This window comes from Hyaena hyaena, unplaced genomic scaffold (genome assembly GCF_003009895.1).
Source record: "Hyaena hyaena isolate Hyena2069 unplaced genomic scaffold, ASM300989v1 scaffold_300, whole genome shotgun sequence".
Taxonomy (NCBI): domain Eukaryota; kingdom Metazoa; phylum Chordata; class Mammalia; order Carnivora; family Hyaenidae; genus Hyaena; species Hyaena hyaena.
Genome location: NW_024080933.1, coordinates 1159137 through 1169449, shown reverse-complemented (window position 1 = coordinate 1169449; position 10313 = coordinate 1159137). Strand labels below are relative to the sequence as shown.

General features: G+C 44.6%; 1 protein-coding gene across 1 annotated transcript in view; it reads right to left on the bottom strand.

The window, feature by feature from the left end:
- Positions 1 to 301: 301 nt before the first annotated feature.
- The window catches only part of TENM2 (teneurin transmembrane protein 2), a 1153031-nt gene continuing 1143019 nt past the window's right edge, over positions 302 to 10313 (bottom strand). Inside the window, 2 exon segments of the mRNA XM_039247655.1 lie at positions 302 to 1759; positions 3389 to 3519. Of these exon segments, the coding sequence (XP_039103586.1) occupies positions 998 to 1759; positions 3389 to 3519 (893 nt within the window). The 3' untranslated portion in view covers positions 302 to 997.

The window sequence follows — 10313 nt, the reverse complement described above, 5'->3', positions numbered from 1 at the left end:
GCCCGTTAGCAAGAGTGTCACAATGCCACACCTCTACTGCAACTGATACCCACAAACTACGGAATCTAAACAGACTACACCCTGTAACTGCGTATTACTGTCCACAATGGAATCTTCAAAGACAAAAGAGTATGAAATTTATCTGTAGTGATTATAGCCACCATTTTGAATTAAATTTTACACTCTGCGCTCAAATAAATTAGCTCAGGCCGGACTAAGTTGGGGCCTGAGAGTTAAGTGCTGAACAGTATTATCTCGCTTTGATTTTTGATAGTGATTTCCTTTTTTTGTGTGTTTTTAGTTTTTTTTTCTTTCTTTAAAAAGTATTTCCAGTGCTCACTCTTTCACTTGTATCCCCCCCCTCCCCGGTTGCTACACACAAATCACCCCCAAAGTCGTGTTTTCAATGCACCTGTATTGGTTGAAACGAAAACGTCTGTGGTATTTGTCCGATAAGCAGTCTGAATCGTTTTCCTCAGCTGCTCTGTGACGCGGGCCCTGGTGGCTGTGTCTGCGCTGCTCACGTGTGGATGAGTGAGGTAATAAATAGGAGGCCTTCTCGTCTTCACGTCTCTGTTCTTCGGTCAGTGTGTACGTGTTTTGTTTTTGTGTGTGTGTTGTTGTTGTTTTGTTTTTCTGTTCTCTTGTTCCTTTTAGACATTTTATGTCTTTTTTTTTTTTTTTTCCTGTGTAGACCCAGAACAAGTGGGTCATATTTTAGGGGAACTTGAAACATTTTGTGTGTGTGTGTGTGTTCATTCATTCGTTTGTTTTGTTTTCCTCAGAATTTTCAGCCAGGCTTTAGTCTACTTCAGGATGTGGGACTTCTTGCTTGGATAGTAGCATTTGAACTCAAAAAATGTGAGCTTTCTTGCCACTTGGTATCCTAAAGCAGCCCGGCCTTAGTGCCCCTGTTAGGTCTTCATCTCCTTAGGAGAGGAGATAACAGTTACTCCCGCCGAGCCATCCAGACGAGGAATGGCAGCAGATTATTTTGTTACCTCTTTCCCATCTCATTCTGTCTTAAAAACTGGATGTTGCTGCTACTGTCTGCAAGCTCTGGGTATTGCTCTACAGGAAGCACGTAATACCCCTCATAACCTTGCACACGTCCCGTGCTCAGGAGCTGCTGCTTCTCACCCTCAGTCCACAGGCGGCTCCCCTCTCTCCCATCCCTGGCTTTCTGCTGCTCCTTGGCCCAGGCAGTGCCCAGGGCCCTCTGTCTTGCCTGGTCCAGGACACGGGCCTTCTCTTCATCCAGGGTGTCGAGGGTGAGGCCATAGCGGATGCTGAGCAGCAGAGTGGAGTACTGGAACTCAATGTTGGTGAACCTTCGAGTCCTGCCATTGACCAGCAGTGTGGGCTGCGACACGGTCACATTCACCCCACTCTCTAGCACCTTGCGGCCGATGGTGGTGCCCAGTGTGACCAGGTCGCCGTCCGCCGAGCCGATCTTCACAAAGTAGTGGGTGTCCTTGCCTTCGATGCTATAGTGCATCTTGTCCAGGTAGTAGGCATTGTTCAGCACAGAAGCCACCTTGCGGCTGTCCTCGCTGGCAATGCTGGACACGCCGGTGGTCACTTGTCCTTCTTTGATGGCAAACATGATGCCTTTGCCGATGATGGGTGTTGTGGTGGCAAACCAGTGGCCTGCTTTCTCTCGGATGTTGGCATGGAGCTTTTTAGAGATGACTTGCCCTTCCAGAGCCATGAAGGCCTGATTATGCCTCTCGGTTGTCTGCTGGACACCTGTAATGAGCTGTGGGCAGAAGAAAACACAGAAGGCTGAGATGATGGTCCAGGCAGCTCTTTTCATGGGCCAAGAAGCTCATTAAAAAAAGGGTCAGAAAGGGGAATACTTGGACTCCCTGCAAGAACCAGTCTTATATCTGTAACGATATGAGCTAATACAGTCCTACGTTTTGAAACTAGCAGAGGCTGGCTGGTTCCCAGTGCTCTGATGGTCTGACCTGTCTGCCTTGTAACTGTGACCCTAACTAAAAAGATGGTGCAGAGGTTTGCCACCTTGTTGACATCTGTACCCGGGCCTACCCACTTACCATGTCTCTCCATTATTGGAGAAGAGAGAGTCACTCTGCCCTCGGATGGTTTGGCAGCTGCCTTGCACACTTCAGACCTAGGACTATCCTGACCTGAAGGGCAGGGTGTTTGTTTGAGAAGCTATGAACCCTGCTGCTGTGACCTAGATTTTTTTTGAGGCCAGTGCCCTGAGCATTCATTAACTTCTTTGGGTTAAGACCTTGCTACTCAAAACATGGCTAGCAGCAGAGGAATGGCTGGGACCTGCCTTGTTAGAAAAGCAGAATCTCAGGCCTTATTCCAGGCCTACTGAGTCAGAAGCTACATCTTAATGAGACATACCCTAGGTGGTTTGTGTGCATATTAATGTTTCAGAAGCACCAGACTAAGAGGTTCTGGCATTGTGGGCCAGAGGGAATATCCCCAGGCTTTGAGTCATTTGCTTTGGATCCTAGCCCTGGTTCTGCAGAGGGATGAAATCACCATTATCTCCTTGGCCTTGAGCTCTCTACTCACAAATTACAACTCATCTCAATTGGTGGTTGGGGGACAGGCTGGGATAATGGAAGAGGCTGTGTTTGGGAGGTAACAGCACTTAGATAAATGAGAGAAATGATGGCTATTCATCCACTGAGTGATCCCCAAAGGGCACAACTGAGAGAACGTTGTTCTCAATTACCCACCAGCTCTTCCTTGTCTTCTCTAGTTACACAGTGTGGATGATTATTCAGAGCAGCTGAGACCTTTCAGACTTTTATGTTGCTGGGCACTGTTCTGTAACAGGGGTTATCTGAACACTGTTGCCCACCCCTCCAGCATCTCTGCAGCACCCAAATGGAAACTGACCACCTTTCAGTCATCACTGAAAGACCCAAGCACAAATTATGTTCTGAAAACTCAATCAGTATACATTTGGGCCATAAAACGCTGAGGTTTTATGTCAGGCATAAAAATCTTCTTTAATGGGATAGAAACTGCAAACCACAGTTATATTACATCCCATAAAAGCCAATAGGGTTATGATCTTATAGGTAGTGCAGATGGTAGGTTGCTGCTAGATTTCTCGGTGCTGTTTTTAATCAAGGAGTGACTCAAGGGTATATACTGAACAGATAATGATACCTCAATTAAGGCAATAATTGAGGTTGGGAAGAAATATGTGCTGTGCCAGACAGGTGACAGCCCTGACATTCGCTTTCCTGAGAAGTCACAATGTTTCAGGCACCTTTTTATACCCAGCTCTGATATTTTCCTTCTCCTACTGACATGCCCTTGGCTCCCATGTAGTTCTGTCTGCAACAGAGAATGAGGACAATCATTCAGATTCTTGGCAGGAACCTCTGCTTACCTGTCCATTCTCACTGGCTTGACTCTCTGACAATTCATAGGGAGGAGGCACGAAATACATTTTGGCTCTTGGGAAGCCAGGAATTATGTTGCTAAGCTGAAATCCAAACATCACAAGCCAGCTTTTCACATCTATGGTGGAAACAAAAATAAAGATTTCTGAATCATGATGGACAGAAGGCAGTGATCTTGGAGAGAGAACAAAACAGAATGGGTGGTTGGGTGTGGAGTCCAAGAGGGGAGGGAGGCAAGAGCTTGTGAAGGTCTCCTGGTCTGGACCCAGGGCTGTTTTACATGGGTCCTAGGAAGGATGTTCTTCCAACCTTGGTCACTTGATAAGCCCCATGTGGTGATGTAGGAGGCCTGTGTTGATGTAAGATCTAGTTTTGATTCCCCTTACTTTGTGACGTTGGTAAGTTCCTGCCTTCTCTAAGTTTCAGGTTCTTCAGATGTTAATTGGGATGATAACTAGACCAATGTTGTTGGGTTGTTTGACGGCTGAAGGAGAAATCCACGTAAAGGACTTGTCACAGTGCCTGGGACATAGATTGCTCAATAAATATGAACTACACTTGGCGAGTATTTAAGGAAGCATCTGTTTTAGGCCAGTCAGTGTGTTTGGAAGCTGGAGGCACAATGATCAACTAGATGGATAAGTGATGATTATTAACACCATGCAAGACATTGGCAGGAGCAGGAGACTTCCCTGAGGCTGGCTCATTAGGGAAAGGGTGTTCCAAAGGCATATGGAATGCCCAAAGTCTTCTGGTTCCTGAGACCCTTCTTTTCAGGTAGCTACTCTGCAGAGAGAGGCCAGGAGAGTGCTCTTGCATGCCCAGAGTAAGACTTCCCCTCCCTTGCCAGGGTCATGACTGAGTCCCTTGCTTTGGGAATTCTATCTCTTGTCACATGGTCCTGCTATCCCTTGAATGATTCAGGCTCTCAGAGTAAGACTATGGCCCGCAGGCTGCCTTTCCTCCTTCCACAGTGACCAGTAGAGAGCCTTGGACATAAATCCCTTGCAGCACTTAAAGCCTCACCCATGCCATCATCCTGGATTCCAGCAGGAATCTCCCTTTTCTACTCCTTATCCCTATTTATAATGGGCACCCCAACATCATGCCCTGTGTCTCCCCACTTCTCCTACCATTGCTGGGCCAGGAGGTATAAGTGCTACTTGTTGCAGTCATTACTGACCCCTGGGCCACTCACTCACCTGCATTTCTTGGTGATTTCCTGCTCCAATGTCCTCTCTGTTTCTAAATTTGTTCTTAGTGATTTCATTATATAAGCATTGGTCTTTTCAACACTCTGGCCTCTTCATTTCTTTGATGACCCCCATCCCCATATTCATCCTCTGGACCCTGTCATCACCAATAACTCTGATCTCCCATTATCTCAATTTCATGTACATCACCCCCTGACCACCACCTCAACTCTTTCTAGTTTACTCCTTTTTGTGACCCAACACCCATGCTCCTCGATCCTCTCTCCTCCTCCCAGGGACCTTCAAAACATCCTGACCTTCTTGTCCCTATTCCTCAACATATTGGTTTTTTTCCTTACCTAGCACATATCCACAGCCAATCATTAGAGTCATTCCTTGTTTATGTTCTCAGATCCTGTGTCCCGTTCTCACTTTATCACTTGCTTGGTGAAATCACAATTTTTGTTAAATCCACGTTTGCCCATTCCTTATTTGGACATGTGCAGCTGAATGTGGCTGGAGAACAAATTTAACTGCACTGACTGGTGTCCCTTAAAGTTCCTGACTGTGAATCCCAGTTGTGCCTTCCTGCTGCCTGACAATGTTCCCTCTATCAGTCATTGTCCCATTCTGCTGGGTGATGTTACATTTCTCCTCTCTCCAACACTCTCAACATCTGCTTTCCCTTCTCATTAGAGCAGCTGACATTGTTTCCTATTCTGAAAACAAATACAACAAAACCCCGATGCAGCCAGAGGGGAATTCCCCTGAACTCTCATCACATATTCCTTGCCGCCTTCTTGTTAATCTAGGTGAGCTGTTGAAGTCAACCTTCTGTGTGTGCAGTAGGTAGCATCTTTTCTTGCCCACCCAAGAACATCACTCCAGCAACTCACTCTCTCCCCACCATGGCATCAAGTTATCACCTCTTCCAATGGATCAACCCTGTCAGCATATAAACATGCTACCAAATGTCTACACCTTAAAAAAAATTCCTGGGGTACCTGGTGACTCAGTTGGTTAAGTGTCTTGATTTTGGCTCAGGTCATGATCTCAGGGTTTGTGAGATTGAGTCCTGTGTTGGGCTCTGTGCTGACAGTACAGGGCCTGCTTGGGATTCTCCCTCTCCCCCTCTTTCTGCCTCTCCCCAGCTTGTGCATGCATGCTCTCTCTTTCTGTCAAAATAAGTAAGTATTCATATTAAAAATTTATGTTAAAAATTATATTAAAAAAAATTTCTTTCTTGTCCGTTCTTCTCCCATTTGCTACCATCCTTTTCTTTCACCCTCCTTGATCAAAACTTCTCAAGATAAAAATAATTCTCTCCACTTCATGTCTCTCATTCTCCTTTGAACCAGACTTTGTCCCCAACTACTCCACTGAACCAATTCTTATAAAGGTCATGAATGACCTCCATATTGCTAAGTCAGATGTTAATCTTGGGGCCTCATCTTATTTGACTTATCAGAAATACTTGACAGGTTGAATGCTCCTGCTTTTATTGTCTTCTTGGCTTTCTGTCCAACACATTCACTTGCTTGCCCTTCTTCTGTGGTAGCAATTCCTTATCCCTTTTTGGTTCCTCCTCATCTGCCTCCTGATCTCTTTAATGTTGGAATGCTCTAGACTCCGCCTGTGAACATCTCCACTGTATCTACTCTCACAAACATGGTGATCTTATCCATCCTTAGGGCCCTAAATACTATCTAAATGCTGATGCTGACTCCAAAATTTATATTCCCATCCTGTATCTCTCTGTGAACTCTAAACTAATATACCTAATTACATTTCAAACTTTTGTCCAAAACCGAACCCCTGAACTTCCTCTCTAAACCTGTACCATCACAGACTTTTCTATTCCAGATAACAGCCACTCCATCGTTCCAGCCACCATCCTTGACCCCTTTCTTTTCCTTGCTCTCCACGTCTAAGTCCATTGATAAATCCTTTACTTTTTTATTGAGGTAATATTCCCATAACATAAAATTCATCATTTTAACCATTTTAATGTGCACAGTTCAGTGGCTTCTAGTACATTCACAATGTTGCACAACCATCATTACTATTTAATTCCAGAACATTTTCATCACCTCAAAAAGAAGCCTTACACCTATTAGCAGTCATTCTACATTCTTCTTTTCCCTCAGTCCCTGACCACCACCAAACTGCTTTCTATCTCTGCGCATTTGCCTATTCTGGACATTTTTTATAAACACAGTCATACAATATGTGACCTTTTGTGTCTGGCTTCTTTCACTTGGCATAATGTATTCAAGGTTCATCCGTGTTGTAGCATGTACCAATAGTTCATTTCTTTTTATGGCTAATAATACTCCATTGTTTGTATATACCACATTTTCTTTATCCATTCATCAGTTAATGGATATCTGGGTGTATTTTACTTATTTATTTTTTTCACTGTTGTGAATAAGCCTTCTATGAATATTTGGGCACAGATTTTTGTTTGAAAACCCATTTTCAGTTCTCTTGCTTGTATACATACTTAGGTGTGAAATTACTGAGTCATAGGGTTAAATCCTTTACTTTTACTTTTGAAACAGACCCAGAATCTGTGTCTACTTCTTGTCACTTCACCACATTGACCTTGGCCCATCATCCTTCACCTGGACTTCTAACTGGCCTCCCCACTTCCACCTTTCTGTCCCACATACCTTATCAGCATAGCAGCCAGAATGAGCCTTTATTTTTTTATTTTAGGGAGAGTGAGACAGCATGAACAGGGGAGAGGAGCAGAGGGAGAGAGAGGAAGAATCCCAAGCAGGCTCCATGCTGAATGCAGAGCCTGACATTGAGCTCAATCCTATGACCCTGGGAAGATAACCTGAGCTGAAATCAAGAGTCGGACACTCAACCAAATGAGCCACCCAGGTGCTCCCAGAATGAGCCTTTAAACCTGGGACAGACCATGCCATTCCTCTGCTGAGAACAATCTAGGAAACCCCCTTTTTTTTTCCTCAGTGAAGAAGCCAAAATTTTCCTACTGGTCTTTAAGGGCACTTACTCATTATCTATTGGACCTCACATCTCTCTTTCTCTTCATTGCTCACACAGCTCCAACCTTGCTGCTGTTTCTTGAACATACCAGGCACACACTCATCTTGGGGCCTTTGCCCCGACAAGCTCCTCTGCCCAGAGTGTACTTCCCTAAAAGTAATTTCTGGCTCTCTCACCCCTTGTTTTGTTTTGTTTTTTTTCTTACAAATAGTTTATTGTCAAGTTGGTTTCCATATAACACCCAGTGCTCATCCCCACAAGTCCCCTCCTCCATGCCCATCTCCCCCCTCCCCCCCACATCCNTTTGTCAGCATTCAAGAGTCTCTCATGGTTTGCCTCTCTCCCTTTCCCCCACCATTTCCCCCCTTCTTCTATCCCATGGTCCTCAGTTAAGTTCCTCCTAATCCTCCTATATGTGCAAACATATGATATTTGTCCTTCTCTGCCTAACTTATTTCGCTCAGCATAACCCCCTCAAGGTCCATCCATGTTGCTACACATGGCCAGATTTCATTCTTTCTCATTGCCATGTAGTATTCAATGGTATAGATAAACCACATCTTCTTGATCCATTCGTCCGTTGATGGACACTTAGGCTCTTTCCATGTTTTGGCTATTGTTGAGAGTGCTGCTATGAACATTGGGGTACATGTGCTCCTATTCATCAGCACTTCTGTATCCCTTGGGTAAATTCCTAGCAGTGCTATTGCTGGGTCATGGGGGAGTTCTATTGTTAGTTTCCTGAGGAACCTCCACACTGTTTTCCAGAGAGGCCGTACCGGTTTACATTCCCACCAACAGTGTAGGAGGGTGCCCGTTTCTCCACATCCTCGCCAGCATCTAGAGTTCTCTGATTTGCTCATTTTAGCCACTCTGACTGGCGTGAGGGGGTATCTCAGTGTGGTTTTGATTTGTATTTCCCTGATGAGGCCTCTCACCCCTTTTAAGTCTTGTTCAAATGTTGCCTCTTCAATAAGGTAACCCAACCACCACATTTAAAACCTGCCCCCCTTCTCCACCACCAGCAATGCCAAGTCACCTTACTCTATTCATTGTTCCCACTCCTTGTCCCTAAAGTAATCACATTCTGACATGCTATATCATTTGTGTACTTATTGTTTACTGTCTGTCTTTCTCACTTAGAATATAAGTTCCATCAGGGAAGGAAGGTAAAAGTTTTTTCTACTGATGCCCTCCCAGGTCCTCCAATAATGCCTGGCACAAAATAGGTGCTCAGTAAGTATCCACGGAGTGAATGAATGAAAGAACACTGAATATATGTGGCAAAAGCTGCCTTGACTAGTGTAAGTTTGACAGAGGAACTAACGGTACCTGTCTGAGAGCATGACTCTGAAGAGGTTAAGAAGACATAACGACCTCCTGCCCTGGGACTGCCCTGGGGTTTAATGTTAGCTTTGCTACTAAACATATAGGCCTACAAGAACCTCCTGATGAGAGGGAATCTGGGATCCACAGTCCACCCATCATCCTTGGGCACAGACTAGTTCCTTCAATAACTTGGTAACTACTCTTTCAGTGGTAGCCCATGGAAGAGTCATTTCAGAATATAGGTTTGCAGTTGCCTTAAAAAGTGTGTATGCATAAAGCAGAGAGAAGCCTGGCTCTAATCCAGCAATGATCATATATTTACAGAGCACCTATTCTGTGCAAGGTAGATGCTGACTGCTGTGGAGGATGAATTTCCCAACTTTGGATATTCATGGTTACTCATTGCAATTGTTTTGCTGTATCCAGGTATCACCTATAGTAGTATGTAGTCACTGATTAAAAAATAAATTTGCTTATTCCATTTAAGTCCATTTAATTTTTATTAAAGTTTTTTATAATTTTTATAAAAGTTTGTTTATTCATCTAAGTTTGTTTGAGAGAGATAGAGCACGAGTAGGGGAGGGGCAGAGAGTGAGGGAGAATCCCAAGTAGGCTCTGTGCTGACAGCCTACTGGGGGGGCGGGGGTCAAACTTCCAAAAACTGTGAGAATATGACCTGAGCCAAAATCCAGAGTTAGACGCTTAACCAACTGAGCCACCCAGGTGCCCCTAAGTTTATTTATCTTGGGAGAATCCTGAGTGGCCCAGCTGGTTGAGCATTTAACTTCTGCTCAGCTCATGGTCTCATGGTTTCTGAGTTTGAGCCCCACATTGGGTACTCTGCTGTTAGAGCAGAGCCGGCTTTGGATCCACTGTTCCCTTCTCTCTCCTCTTCCCCCTCGAGTGCATGCATGCCCACTCTCTCTCTGTGTCTCTCAAAAATAAATAAGCTTGAGAGAGAGAGCGAGCTCGAGTGAGCATGAGTTAGTGCAGATGAGTGGGGAGGGGTAGAGAGAGAATCTCAAGCAGGCACCATGCTGTCAGCATGGACCCCAATTCAGAGCTCAAACCCACAAACCATGAGATCATGACCTTAGCCAAAATCAAGAGTTGAATGCTTAACCTGAACTACCCAGGCACCCCCACTTAAGTCCATTTTAAAAAAGAAACTTTGTTACTACCATAAATGGGAAAGCAGACTCACTTGATGCAAACAGAATAACTGTAAAATGAAAGAAAACAAAGTCATCCAATTAAATTAGAGCAGGATTTTTGTTACCTTTTACCGAGGGGGTCTCAGACCTGCTCTCTTCATTAAAAGGGAGAGAATGGAAGTGTTAATGAGGTGTGAAGTACACACCAGCATCAGGTGGAG